Raw genomic sequence first — 15,579 nt, forward strand, 5'->3', positions numbered from 1 at the left:
ATAGCAAATGATAAAAAAAAGAAAATGGCAAATTATAAAGAATGGCAAAACACTACAAAAAAATATAGCAAGCACAATTGGAGTTCTCGCTATATTTTTTTGTAATCTACACGCAAAAATACGTAAAAGTGTATAAATTTGAAACTCTTTAGATAAAATATTCTTTGTTTTTTGGGGAAAAATAATGATTTTTATCGAAAATTATCAGTTTTTCCTTGAAAACACTTTGATAATTAACTCCAATCGTTCTCGCTATATTTTTTTGTAATCTACACGTAAAAATACGTAAAAAAGTATAAATTTGGATCCCTTAAGGTACTCTCACAGCTCATCTGCTAGCTTGCATGCGCTGGCGTGCATGCAATTAACCATTCACACCTCAATTTTCAAATTTCGCGCGAAGGGAAAAAGATTTAAAATTTTTTAAAGAATTTTAATGTTTTTTTTATTAACAAATTACTAAAAACAAAGGAAAAAATATTTAATGAAAATAAATATTTTGAAATTAAGTTACTTTTCATCGATTAAAGTAGTGGAAAAGTGATAATACTTTTATTAAGTATTTTTCTCACATGTTAACAAGGTAACATGGTTTTCTAACCTCCAAAAGCTTTTTCTTTCTCTTTGCACGTGAGTCTCGACAACACGAACACGCTTTTCTTTGGGTAAGTATAAATTTTCTAGTATAAATAATAAATAAAAATAAACATTTGCTTTTTTTTATGAGGAATAAGATGTAAATTTTTATATTTAATTCAATTAAAAAATATTTTCTATTGGAAAATGAAATTAAACATAAAAATCCTCAACAATGATTTATCTTAACCTCACTAAGTTTTAATTATTATTCTTTTATATACCCTATTGAAAAAATACACGTATAAATATACGTGTCTATATTTTTTAAATAATTAATTAATTAAATAATAGATTTAAAAAAGTGTAACGATCGTGTAGTGTAGTGAAGTGTAAAGTCGTGACTAGAATATTGCAAAATAACTGCAGTTAATAAACAAAAACATAACCTCAAATTCAGATTTTTAATATTAAAAATTAAAATTAATAATTAAATTAATATTAAAAATCTGAATTTGAGGTTATGTTTTTGTTTATTAACTGCAGTTAATTTGCAATATTCTAAGTCATGAGTTTACACTACACTACACTACAGGATCGTTACATATTTTTTAATCTATTGTAGACGCAGTCTTAAATAATTAATTAATTAATTAATAAGATTAATTAAATAATAGATTTAAAAAAGTGTAACGATCGTGTAGTGTAGTGAAGTGTAAAGTCGTGACTAGAATATTGCAAAATAACTGCAGTTAATAAACAAAAACATAACCTCAAATTCAGATTTTTAATATTAAAAATTAATATTAAAAATCTGAATTTGAGGTTATGTTTTTGTTTATTAACTGCAGTTAATTTGCAATATTCTAAGTCACGAGTTTACACTACACTACACTACAGGATCGTTACATATTTTTTAATCTATTGTAGACGCAGCCTCTACGTGTATTATTTCAATAGAGTATTTATACTTTTACCCCCTGAAGTATTAAAAAAAATTTAATTTTTTTAAGTAATGAGGTATTGAAGTTTTCGGTCATTTTATTTATTTTTCATTATTACTATAAAACAAATTAAAAACTGTATGATTTTCTTATTTCAGCTTGGACAATAAAAAATACAAAAATGGCTGACGCGCAGTACGGTCAAGTATGCTAATTTTTAATATTATTTTTAATATTTTTTTTAAGATGTAACATGTACGATTTTTAATTTTAGGAAATAACAAACTTATTGTGCGGCGTTTGCGGGTTGGATGTGGAGCTTGAAACAATTCAATTTCATGGATGCTTCAATGGGGCACAGGATGCTCAGATTTCTCTGGAGGGGAATATTATAAATTTTGAGGTAAGTGTTGTTTCACCTAACCATCTTTTTTCCTTGAAATAATAAAATCCCCTAAAACGCCTTCAATCATGTATATGGGGCATTCTATTTTAAAATTATACCCCCAGTAAACAATTAACAATATAAGACATTTTTTAATGATTATTTCCCCCATTTAATTAAATCAAATTACTTTTACAATGGGTAGTATCGAAAGAGAAATTTCTAAATTTTATTATTGTAAAAAATTTTTTATAATAAATATATCATTAGTATAAAAATTAAGTTTGAAGCTTAAACTTTTAAATATCTTAAAACACGTTGTCTTCGATTTTGACAAAATTATGTCAAAAGAAAGCTTAAATATTCTGTTTTTAATTTCCGTTAAGTTTACAATGGACATTTTATCCATTCATACAAATTTCAACCTTTTTTAACCTCCGAAAGGTCGGAAAATTTAAATTAATTTCTCAAAATCCTCGAAAATAATAAAAAATAGAATACTTAAGCTTTTTTCACATAGATTTTCTCAAAATCGGAGGAAACGTGTTTTGAAATATTTAGAAGTTTAACCTTCAAACTAAATTTTTTATGCTAATTAAATATTTATTTAAAAAAATTTTTTACAATAGTAAATTTTCGAAAATTCTCTTTTGAAACTACTCATTGCAAAAGTGGTAAAAATAGTGGTAATTTCTAGAAATTTTATTTAATTTAAAATATATTCTACTACCTTTTTGTATTATGAAATTTACTCTGTAAATAATGATTTTCAATACCAAACTACATTTTTTCCACAGTTAATGTTGGTAGAAATTTTTGAAAATTTTCCTCTAAAGTAGTACGTACAATTTTTCAATACATTTTAAATTACATGTCTTTATAAATCAATCTCCCTATCCACAGAATGACCAGAACCTACCGAATCTGCAACAGAATCAGCAACCGAAAAAAGCCATTAAGAAATCATCGGACAATATTGATTTGGATCATGATGGAAACGCCACACAATCCAATAATAATTTAATAAACTTGGTGGAAATGGTGCGAGAATCGCCATGCTTGTGGGATCCGCGGGTTCCACTGAAAAGACGGAGTCCATCGATAATTTCCAGCAAATGGCTGGAAATATCGAATAACTTTCCAGGTATACCTACTATGTACATAAGCAAATATTCTTACATCAATTCTTGAGAAAACATTTTTAATAACATTCTAAGCATTCATTGAGTTTTTCCTGATTAAAAATTTATCTGCATAAAGTTTAATTCCATACGAGCATATGAAAAAAAATAAATGGTCAACTCTACACAGTTCCTTTTAAAAAGCAATAATTTGTGCACTGATCAACTCTACGCGAGTCATTTACAAAAATAATGATACGTTTAAGTCCACATAGTTTAATTGTACACAGATAATTTCAATACATTGAAATATTTTATTCTTGTTTATCTGTATATAGTGCAATTTTATACAAACTTTTGAAAAAAGAATAAATGCTTCTATAAAATTGCACTGCATACAGATAAACAAGAATATAATATTTCAATTCAATGTGTCGAAATTATCTGTGTACAATTAAACCGTGTGGACTGAAACGTATTATTATTATTGTAAACGACTCGCATGGAGTTGAAAAGTGCACAAATTATTAGTATTTAAAAAGAACTGTGTAGAGTTGAACATTTTTTTTAAATGATCGTATGGAATTAAACTTTGGGACTTGTTTTTTTGTTAATCGGATAAAAATTAATATTTTTTCTTTGTAGGTTGGAGTCCTGAAATGACGAAACAAAAATTTACCAGTCTAAAAGGATCTTTCAATAGAAGGAAGAAGGTTCCAGCTAGCGGTTCCGGCGGTTTAAATCAAAAACCATGGTTCTTGGAACCATATTTGTCCTTTATTGACGATCAATTGGCAGATACTTCAAGATCGTATGTATTAAGAAGATATATTTGTATAAATATATGGGCAATTCCATGTCAGATCTCATTTCACATTTTCCATTCGGTCAAATGTAGTTTTTTGTCATTCCTTACTGAAAATAAATACTTACGTATTTTTTAATTTTCTTATAAGTGACCGAATTTTCTAGTTATTTAGAGAAATTTCACCAAGACAATAAGAGTTCGATTTTTCATCGACTTTTGAATAATATTAACGAAAAAAATATTTGTTAATTTTTATTAGAAAAATAATAGTTTTTTATAAACAAATCAATTTTTTTTTTAAATTTGGATATGATTTTTTTCAAGTCTTTTTTTAAATAAATACCTAGAAATAGTAACAAAAGTTTTAGAGTGGGCCTGATAAATCTTTTTGTTTAAATAATTTGTTTAAAAAAAATTTGGTTTTTTTCACATTAAGAAGACTTTTATTTTGCTTTTCTATGAGTAAAGTTAAGAGTCCTAGCGACAAAAGAACTGTTTAATTTAAAAATGAAAAACAACAAAAAAAAATTTTTTTTTTAACAAATTATTGAAATAAAAAGATTTATCATGACCACTCTAAAACCTTTTGTAAACTTTTGTTACTATTTCTAGGTATTTATTTAAAAAAAGACTTGAAAAAAATCATATCCAAATTTTAAAAAAAATAATTTGTTTATAAAAAATTTTTATTTTTCTAATAAAAATTAAAAAATATGTTTTTTCGTTAATATTATTCAAAAGTCGATGAAAAACAAAAACTTTTATTGTCTTGGCGAAATTTCTCTCAATTTAATAATTTCAAAGTTATATGGCATTGAAAATAGGTCTACTGTGAAAAAAACCGGAAAAAACCTAAAATTTAAAAATTCGTAACTCAAAAATTTGTCCACTTATAAAAAATACAAAAATACGTAAGTATTTATTTTTAGTAAGGAATGAAAGAATATAGTTTTGACCAAATTAAAAATGTGAACTGAAATCTGACGTGGAATCGACCATGTATAAAAATAAAGTAAGATAAAATGATTTAATTAATTAACATTTTTGCAGTACTTTTTCAAATGTGAGAGATCCTGTAGAGGAAATTGACTCTTCGCATGAGTATCACTCATGCAACGGAGGTTCCAGCGACGAGGAGATTTCCAAGAAGCCCCATTATGGCTTTCCATTAAAAAAGCCCGGAGGTATTTAAAAAATTTTTGTTTTTTAATAGTAACTGGAAATTTTTTTCTTAGACTGACGTCGGGAAGATAATAAATATGTGTCCTGACGCGGTGAAAGGGGCCTTACGGTCCAAAAAATTAATTTTGAGGTATCAATACCATTTTATCGATTCTTAGGAGGATTTTTATAGGTACAATTTAAAAAAAATATTTTTGAATACCAATTACAAATTTTCAACATAATTTTTTTCTCCAAAATGTTCAAATTATTTTTAAAACCCGTAATATTTTTCTGCATGTATTTGAATTTTCGAAAATGTGTAGTTGAAAATGTAGGAAGTGGTTAAATTGTATAACATTAAAATGAAAAAATTCTTAGAAATACTCTTTTCACAAATATTTTAATCAGGCTTCACAGTGCTTCCCCCATTCCCCTATTTTTCCTCTATTTTCAAAAAATTCCCCTTTTTTCCCCTTTGTTTACTGATGTTATTGGCAATTTATTTTTTTTGTAATCTTAAATGAAAAAAATTTTATCCCAGGTTTCAGGTAGACGATTTAAAAATGAAAAACGGGTTTTCTTTTTCATAAAACAAAGTATTTAAAAATAATATTTGTTCTTGAAACATTTCATTTTTAATATTTTTTTATATTATTTGTTTATGAAATGTTAATAACAAATTGTTTTCTGCGCGTCCTAGGAAGAAACGAAAATTATCTATCAACAAATAACAAAAGAATATTTAAAATAAAATTGTTCAAAAACAATTTTTTCAAATACTTTGTTTGATAAGGGAGAAACCCCTTTTTTCATTTTTATATTGGCCAACTGGAACTTGTGAAAAGCAGTTTTTCATTTTAGACTACAAAAAAAATAAATTGTTTATAACAGTAACAAAAAACTTTTTTGTTTTAAAATTATAAGGGGCATTTTTCCACCCTATTGAGAGTAAAAGAAAGCATTTTTGGTTAAAAACTTTTATCTTCTTTTGGGTAATCCGTTTGAGAAATTCCGATCCCGTTTTTATTAAAGGTATATATGGCTTTTCACGTAATGTGACCCAGGTGAAAAATTTGATTTTCTGGGATTAGGTTTAAAGTTCAGAAACCGAATATTATTAATTTTTTTAAACAATTGCAAGGTGTGGAGGGAGTCAAAGTTTCAACTTTTTCTTATACACGGCATATTTGAAAAATACTTAATTGTTATAAGACAAAACGAAAAAATATTTATAATATATGGATTTTGTAGCTATTTTTACGCACTTTCAAACGATGTAAACGATTTTTTTAAAAAAGTAATTTTTGATTTAAAAAAATGATAAAGAAAAATAAAAAATCGTTTTTTGAAAAAGGCACCTTTTTTTAAATCTTTTCTTTTTTATCGAAAAGTTAAGGTATTTTCCTAAAAAAATGTACAGGTCAAAAAGTGGGACAAGAACATTTAAATGGTCAAATTAAGCGTTCCTTTTTGCATTTTTCAAATATGCCATGTATAAGAAAAAGTTGAAACTTTGACCCCCTCCACACCTTGCAATTGTTAAAAAAATTTATAATATTCGGTTTCTGAACTTTAAACCTAATCCCAGAAAATCAAATTTTTCACCTGGGTCACATCACGTGAAAAGCCATATATACCTTTAATAAAAACGGGATCAGAATTTTTCAAACGGATTACCCAAAAGAAGATAAAAGTTTTTAACCAAAAATGCTTTCTTTTACCCTCAATAGAGTGAAAAAAAGCCCATGATAATTTTAGAACAAAAAACTTTTTTGGTACTGTTATAAACAATTTTACGGTTTTTAAAAATAATTTGAATTTTTTGGAGAAAAAAATCATGTTGAAAATTTGTATTTGGTATTCAAAAATATATTTTTAAATTGTACCTACAAAAATTCTCCCAAGAATCCCAATTATTTTTAAAAATCTTCACGTGGCAATATTTTTAAAAAACTAATTTTCGAAAAAATTATTTATTATAAAACATTAGGCAAATTAAAATGGTTTTCCCTGTAATTTTTTTTTAGGTAAGAGACAAAAACGGGATAATGCCTTAGAGTCTGCGATTTTGGAACTCACAAAAAATAGTATCAAAGCCAAAAAGCCAAAGAAAGAAAGCAGTGCTTTGGAGCAGTGGTCGACTTGGCTGGCAAAAGAGATTGAGCTTTTTCCTGATGGAGAAAGACTCCAGATCCAATCTCAAATAACGAATTTCATTGCCGAAAAACGTCAGGGAGAGCAAAGTTAAAGATTTATTAGTCTTACATAAATAATTTTTTTTTAAGTACATCCTAAAAGACTGTTTCACTAGTCAACTTTTTTTATTTAAATATTAAAAAATGTCATTGTATCGTGTGATAAAGGCATGTGATAAACTCATACTTTGCGTTTGCGAACGACTTTCGCGAAGCAGTTGCGCTTAAACCTTAATTGAGGGTCCAGATAAAAAAACCGGTTATATTTTTTTTAATATCAAAATCATTGCCCTGTAAGTCGAAAATTCAAAAGTTGAAAATCACCTTTTTTGAAGAAACATTTTCGTAATCTGTATAGAAATTTGAAATGCTTACTAGAAATTAAAATTCTAAATTCTTTTTTTATTCAGAGGTCGAGAATTTCGAGTCTCAAAAAATTATAACCGCTTCTTTGATCTGGACCCTCAATTCTAAAATGACTTGTAATCCTAGTGAGAAACTTGCAGTGTAAAACTGCTACTGTAGGGTGGCTCGAGAATTGTCGACTTTCAAAAATTGTTTGCGACACCTAATCCTAACAAAAATTAGGACTTATTTTTTTTGACAATGTTAAGGGGTACTCAAAGTTTAAGGAAGTACAAAAAACCTATTTTATTTTAACTCTTTTTTGAAAGCCGATCTTTTTCGAGCCATCTAACTTTCAGCAAGCTGGCACTGCAAGTTTCCCACAATCTTACAGGTTTTTTTGTGATATAAAATGTGATGATAAGCAATACAAGGGTCAAACCACTAAAAATCATCTGAGAGTGGTTGCTGAAATATTTTTAAAAAATTTAGTTTTATTATTAAAATTTAAAAGTGGTTACAAAATCACGTCGTGAACTTCATACTTTGAATTAGTAATATTTTTTAACGAAATAAAATGTACACGATAATATTATGACTAATAAACTCAGAAATTCATTTATTTTCATATAATATCAAAACTAAATTTTTTAAAAATATGTCAGCAACCACTCTCAGATGATTTTTAGTGGTTTGACCCATAAGTAATATAAGCAATTCTTATAAATTATTATAAATTTTATAATGTTTTATCGACGTTGATGAGAAAACCATGTGAGATACGATTTATAAAAACCTTATTTAATTTAATTAGTTTATAATAAATTATTATTATTAATAATAAAATTGCGCGGGAATGTTGTGTTAAGCTGATTATTCTGCCCAATTTTAAGCCATTTTACTTTTATATTATATATATTTTTATAATTTTTACTTATTTTTCCTTTTTTCGAGTAATCAAAATTTGAATTGAGTTGGAGACAATTTAATTTTAGACGAATTCTAAATAATTTTAAAATTAAAAATAATCTTGATTTCGAAAATTTTAATTATTCTAAAGAATAAAAAAAATTATTACATTAAATTTTTAGAATTAAAGAATTCCTTATTTTTTAAAACTAAAATTATTGCAAAAAATTAAATTAATTTAAATATTATGTTAAATAAAATAAAAATGCTCACATTTCAAAAAATACTCCAGTTTTTCATAAAAATAGAACAAATTTTCCACTTTCTCATATAAATAAATCAAATTTTTAACTATTACAATTATTATAACCATTAAAAAGTTTGATTTTTAAAAAATTGAATTGAAAGATAACAATAACCCACAAAAATTTTAATTTTTATCAAAAGAAAGAAATGAAGGAAGAAAATTTGCTAACGGAACAGGAAACTTTTAATAATTATATAGTATAATATAAAAAATAAATTATATTTATTTTATTATACTTTTACAATCAATAAGTATCAATTTAATAAATTTATTAACGAATAATTTTCTTATAAATATGCTCGTGACGAAAAAAAATATTTCAACTTATTTTTCAAACTCATTTTAAATAATTTCTATAAACAATATTTTTTATTTTATTTGTTTTATTTTTTCTCAGTTCAAGTAAAACTTTTTAGAACAAGAGAACAATAATTTAATTATTTTAAATTAAATACAAGACTTCTTGATTAAATAAAAAAAAACATGTCTTAAACACTAATTAGAGTGACAATTTTTAAAACAACACATTTTATGTTTTTTACAAAAATAGCAGTGAGTTAAACTCAATTACAATTATTTTCAAAATATAAAAAGTATTAAAAAAAATTAATAGTTGGAAACATCTTTGCATTGTTAAAAACAATTTTCTTTTTTTCGTTTTATTCTTTCTCGGGAGAAAAATATGCGAAATTCTCTTCAATCGATTGAAGAGCTTCTCTTATTGTTGTTTTAACAATCGTAGGATAAATATATTGTAAACTGAAAATTTGCTTCCTCAATTTTTAAATGACAGTATTGGAAGAATTTAAGTCGGATCGTAATTTTTCAATTTCTTTCAAAAGAAATGAATTTTCTTCTTTTAATAATAAATTCAATGACGATGTTTCGCATTTTTCGGTTAAATTTGTTTCCGTTTTTGGTTTTTCACATTTTTCGGGTAAATTTGCTTCAGTATTTGGTTTTTCGAATATTTCAGTTAAATTTGCCTCCGTATTTAGTTTTTCGAATTTTTCGGCATTTTTAGATGGATTTTCCTCTGCCAATGAATCCAATGGTAATTCTAGTTCACTTTTCGGAGTTTTTACTAAATTATTCGTTGATTCGTGTTTTTTTATTCTCAATTCGATGAGACGAATTTTCACCCTCTGACAACGAATCCGGTGATAGGGACGACGTTTCTATTTCAATTTTCAGTTTTTTTTAATTCTTGCTCTATTTTTTCGTCCTGATGATAGTCGGATTTTGAATTTTTGTTTAATTCGATATTCTCCTTTTGGTAATATTCTGTCGAATACTTCATCGATTTCATTTAGTAGTAAAACAATCGTAGCTGCGAAGTTCTTCGTTGAACTATCATCTGGTGTCTCATTGAAGATGGAAAAATTTTCATTTATAATCGGTCGGCTCGTTGATAATTTGAAAGCAATTGGCAAATCACCACATGCTTTTTTGTGTTCTGAATCGCTTTTGTGCTTCTTGCATAAGAATACCTAAAAAAGAAAAATAATTAGCAAAGAGTTTAAACAATAGTCAATTAAAAATATTGAACTGAAAATTGAATTGAATAAAATAAATTAATTTCTTATAAATAAGATTATCAACATTTCTGAACTTTATATAATTCTTTCAAATAATTATATATCAAAAATTTTCCAAAAATAATTCAATTCTTTTGGGAAATTTTATTAAAATTGTATTAAAATTATTTTGATTTCTGTGGGAATATAAGTAAGTATTTAAATATTTATTTAACAAAAATTATTCAAGTTTTAAGTGCAATTCAATTAAGAAATTTAAAAAAAATTGAAATTCCACCCCTTTGAAAATATAGTTGAATTCTCCTCAGTTATTTGAAAAGATTATAATTAAGTTTCTAATTATCATTTGAATTTCGACAAAATTTAGAATTGAATTTATTGACATGATAAGAAAGAAGGAAATATTGTGAGTAAATTTGGAAATAAAGTAGAGGAAATAAAATACAAACTTCTCGAAACCTTTGCTTTAAAATGCGCCATTGTTGACCATTTCATTTTGCCAAGGAACTTGGCCTTCATTTAAAAGGAAATCGACGAGGCATTCTCGGATGTTGATGGCAGCCAAATTCCGTCGACGAGAAGGAGGAAGAGGTGCAAATGCATCCATTTGTATTTCGCGTCTCCACAGTCCTTCTACCTCAACACCATCCACAATTCTGTCTGTGAAATTGACAGGACAATAACGTCTTGCGTCCTCCGGAATATTCTCCTCCTCTTTCCGTAGATAATTGTGGAGGCAAATAGCTGCTGCAGCAATTAGCTTAATATGCACTTCCGTGGCATTAATGGGAATACGAAACACTCGCCATTGGCAGCACAAGATTCCAAAAGAATTTTCAATTGTCCGTCTCCCTCTGCTTAGACGGTAATTGAAAATTCTTTGCCGAAATGGCATAACACCTGTTGAGCGTCCTGGAAACGGTCGCATAATATTTTGGTCCAAAGGGAAAGCCTCGTCAGCAACAAAGTAGAAAGGTAAAATTGGACCTGTAGGAGAAATCGCCGATGGAGGTGGAAGATTGAGACTTCTATCGAGAAGCCTTTTACCAAAATTGCTCTTCCTGAATACACCTCCATCACTCTCTCTGCCTCTCGCACCGATGTCTACAGCGATAAATTTATATTCTGAGTCGCACACGGCTAATAAATTGAGGCTGTGCTGCTTCTTATAATTAAAGTTTATTGATCCACTGTGTGGTTGAGCCTATAAAATAGAAAAACGTTTTCTCTTTAAATTTCGTATAAAAACATAATTTACTTGTGTTACAGATTAAATTCAAACATAAATTGAAACTTAGAAAGTTGTGCTGAAGTCCAAAAAAAACCCTAATTAACTAATACATTCCATAATATTTCTAAAAATTCGACTGTCAGTACCAGCTGAATAATATATTGGGTAATTGGTTTAAATCAAAATTTCATTTCCTAATTATTTTGTTTCCCATTTTTCAAGAAATTCTAAATTTTCTATAGAAATACTTAAAATCAAACGAAGGCGTAAATTTTTTATTCCCAAATTTTTTCGAAAACATTAACTTCACAGGCTTCACAGTGACTCTAAAAAATATTTTAGGGGAAATAGGGGACTAAAAATATAAAAATAGGGGACTTTTAGGGGACTATGAAAATTATTCAAATAAAGATGAATATTATATATAATTAAATTATAAGAAGAGAAATTGCTTCTTTTTTGTATATTCTAAAAAAATTGCAAAACTTTAGACAGAATTTAATTATAAGAAAAGCCATCAAGAGATTTTCTACTTTTTTATATTTCTCAAAAAAATGGCAAAAATTTAGACAAAATTCATTTAAAAGTAAATCCATCCAAGGATTTTCCATTTTTTTTATTGTATTTTCACAAAAAAATAAGACAAATTTAGACAAATTTCATTTACAAGCAAATTTATCCAAGAATTTTCTAGTATTTTTATATTTTCTTCAAAAAAATGAAAAATTTTTTGGCAAAATTCGATAAAAAACAAATTGATCGAGGGATTTTCAAGTATTTTTGTATTTTCTCCAAAAAATGGCAAAAATGTACCAATTCTCAGTTCACTGCGTGAGCAATTCCTTAAAAATTAAGATTTTACAATGACTTTGACGAAAAAGGGGAAAATTAGGGGAAAGTTTCAAAATAGGGGACTTTTAGGGGACCAAAATTTAAAAGGGGACTTTTAGGGAAATAGGGGACAGCCTGTGAAGCCTGAGACTTTTTCAAAGTAAAATTAAAAATAAAAACAGTTGAAATTTAACCAATTATGCTCATTTAGGAACAGCTTAATATGAAACTTACTTGCATGACAATATGTTTTCCATCGATGGCTCCAACAGTATGAGGAAATTGCCAGTTCCTCTCAAACCCATCTGCAACTTTTTTCCATTCTGCTGGAGTTTTTGGCAAACACAGAACAATTGGGGTCAGTTTATCCGTTAAAACCTTCATTGTTTTGTAAATCCACTTCACAACTGTGGAATTCCCCATACGAAATTGGATGCTCAACGAAGACAGACTTTCTCCTGTTGCTAAAAATCTGAAAAAGTGATGCAAATTACTGAGTATAATTAAAAAAATAAAATCATTGATTAAAACTTCAGAATTTTGTTATTGTAAATTATTATAAAGGTCTTAACGATTTAATTTTTATTACCTCAATGTCAGCATTAATTTCGTAGACGGATCAATGATGTCATCTCGAGTCGGCTGGCTGATCAATGATGGACCAATTTTTTGTAGGAGATCTTCATACTGGACGACGCTCATCCTTGTGAATTTTCTGAACATTGTCTCGTCGATTAACGCCGTCTCCAATCCAAAATTATGAGCGCCTAGAACAAATTTGACAAAAAGATTAATATTCATTAAAAATGTGTTTATTAATAAAGATAATAATTACCTTTTTCTTTTCTACTCATCCACAGAAAATTTACCCAAAATCTCCTTCTTCTTCGTTTCCTTCTACGTAGTAATAGAAGGAGTAGGAGATTAATATCATCATCACATTCTGATGAGGATGACGTCCAAGAGCTATCGCTACTCATCACTGTTTAAGATTAAAGTAATGATTAAATATTGAGAAATTCAAGTAACTATTAAAAATAAATTTCACAAGTAAATTGATTTAACATAAAGAAAGTAAATTTATTACAATTTAAAAATTAAAAAAAATATTTATATATTATTTTAAACATTTTCTAATAGATGAAAAAGAGGAAAATAAATAACAAACTAGTTAAAAAAAGTATTTAACGAAAGTTGAACTTCCCTTTGCGCGAAATTTGAAAATTGAGGTGTGAATTTCGAAAATTTACTATTGTAAAAAAATTTTTTTAATAAATATTTAATTAGCATAAAAAATTTAGTTTGAAGGTTAAACTTCTAAATATTTCAAAACACGTTTCCTCCGATTTTGAGAAAATCTATGTGAAAAAAGCTTAAGTATTCTAATTTTTATTATTTTCGAGGATTTTGAGAAATTAATTAAATTTTTTTTAATACTTCAGGGGGTAAAAGTATAAATACTCTATTGAAATAATACACGTAGAGGCTGCGTCTACAATAGATTAAAAAATATGTAACGATCCTGTAGTGTAGTGTAGTGTAAACTCGTGACTTAGAATATTGCAAAATAACTGCAGTTAATAAACAAAAACATAACCTCAAATTCAGATTTTTAATATTAAAAATTAATATTAAAAATCTGAATTTGAGGTTATGTTTTTGTTTATTAACTGCAGTTATTTTGCAATATTCTAGTCACGACTTTACACTTCACTACACTACACGATCGTTACACTTTTTTAAATCTATTATTTAATTAATCTTATTAATTAATTAATTAATTATTTAAGACTGCGTCTACAATAGATTAAAAAATATGTAACGATCCTGTAGTGTAGTGTAGTGTAAACTCATGACTTAGAATATTGCAAATTAACTGCAGTTAATAAACAAAAACATAACCTCAAATTCAGATTTTTAATATTAATTTAATTATTAATTTTAATTTTTAATATTAAAAATCTGAATTTGAGGTTATGTTTTTGTTTATTAACTGCAGTTATTTTGCAATATTCTAGTCACGACTTTACACTTCACTACACTACACGATCGTTACACTTTTTTAAATCTATTATTTAATTAATTAATTATTTAAAAAATATAGACACGTATATTTATACGTGTATTTTTTCAATAGGGTATATAAAAGAATAATAATTAAAACTTAGTGAGGTTAAGATAAATCATTGTTGAGGATTTTTATGTTTAATTTCATTTTCCAATAGAAAATATTTTTTAATTGAATTAAATATAAAAATTTACATCTTATTCCTCATAAAAAAAAGCAAATGTTTATTTTTATTTATTATTTATACTAGAAAATTTATACTTACCCAAAGAAAAGCGTGTTCGTGTTGTCGAGACTCACGTGCAAAGAGAAAGAAAAAGCTTTTGGAGGTTAGAAAACCATGTTACCTTGTTAACATGTGAGAAAAATACTTAATAAAAGTATTATTACTTTTCCACTACTTTAATCGATGAAAAGTAACTTAATTTCAAAATATTTATTTTCATTAAATATTTTTTCCTTTGTTTTTAGTAATTTGTTAATAAAAAAAACATTAAAATTCTTTAAAAAATTTTAAATCTTTTTCCCTTCGCGCGAAATTTGAAAATTGAGGTGTGAATGGTTAATTGCATGCACGCCAGCGCATGCAAGCTAGCAGATGAGCTGTGAGAGTACCTTTAGGATAAAATTTTCTTCTTTTTTTATTCGAAAAATCCATGATTTTTTCTTTAAAAAAATGAGTTTTCCTTAAAAACAATATGAACATCAACTCCAATTGTGCTCGCTATATTTTTCCTGTAATCTACACGCAAAAATACGTAAATATACCAAATATGAACTGCCTTTGTCAAATATTGTGTGCGCTAGGAGGATTAATCGCTTTTTTTCAAAATTTTTGATTTTTCCTTGACAACGCTATGTAAATTAATCCGAATCATGTTCGCTATAATTTTCCTGTAATTTTCACGTAAAAATACATAAGTTTACCAAATTTGAGCTCTCTATGTAAAACCCTATTGAAAATCGCCACATGGGAAACCACATGGGAAACCACATGGGATCCTATGTCAAAAATTATGTAAAACCCCATTCCCCATATGGGAAACCATATGGTTTCCCATATAAAAACTCATGGGAAATTGGGACAGGAATTGGCATAGGAAAATATCAAAACGAGGTTCCTCCATGTCATTTCCTATGTCAAATCCCATGTCAAA

The 15,579-nt window shown here is 26.9% G+C and overlaps 2 protein-coding genes across 3 annotated transcripts; one reads left to right on the forward strand and one right to left on the reverse strand.

Moving 5' to 3' along the window:
* LOC127278990 (uncharacterized) lies at positions 1-8,328 on the forward strand. Its single transcript, XM_051301014.1, has 7 exons — positions 1-665; positions 1,679-1,725; positions 1,795-1,923; positions 2,809-3,049; positions 3,672-3,837; positions 4,885-5,018; positions 7,026-8,328. Exons 2-7 carry the CDS (start codon positions 1,702-1,704, stop codon positions 7,244-7,246), a joined length of 915 nt encoding a protein of 304 aa, XP_051156971.1. The 5' UTR covers positions 1-665; positions 1,679-1,701; the 3' UTR covers positions 7,247-8,328.
* Positions 8,329-9,068: 740 nt separating this feature from the next.
* LOC127278989 (putative nuclease HARBI1) lies at positions 9,069-14,818 on the reverse strand. 2 transcript variants are annotated; one of them, XM_051301012.1, is made up of 6 exons: positions 14,688-14,818; positions 13,190-13,336; positions 12,944-13,121; positions 12,589-12,826; positions 10,742-11,496; positions 9,069-10,244 (listed from the first exon to the last, which is right to left on the reverse strand). In XM_051301012.1, exons 2-5 carry the CDS (start codon positions 13,332-13,334, stop codon positions 10,759-10,761), a joined length of 1,299 nt encoding a protein of 432 aa, XP_051156969.1. In that variant the 5' UTR covers positions 13,335-13,336; positions 14,688-14,818; the 3' UTR covers positions 9,069-10,244; positions 10,742-10,758. The 2 variants fall into 2 exon arrangements, with proteins under 2 accessions (XP_051156969.1, XP_051156970.1); XM_051301013.1 differs by having other exon boundaries at positions 9,070-10,244; positions 10,752-11,496.
* Between the last annotated feature and the right edge of the window lie 761 nt (positions 14,819-15,579).

Source organism: Leptopilina boulardi, unplaced genomic scaffold, assembly GCF_019393585.1.
Source record: "Leptopilina boulardi isolate dan_hultmark-lab unplaced genomic scaffold, ZJU_Lbou_2.1 LbouV2_213, whole genome shotgun sequence".
In the NCBI taxonomy this organism is placed as follows: Eukaryota; Metazoa; Arthropoda; class Insecta; order Hymenoptera; family Figitidae; genus Leptopilina; species Leptopilina boulardi.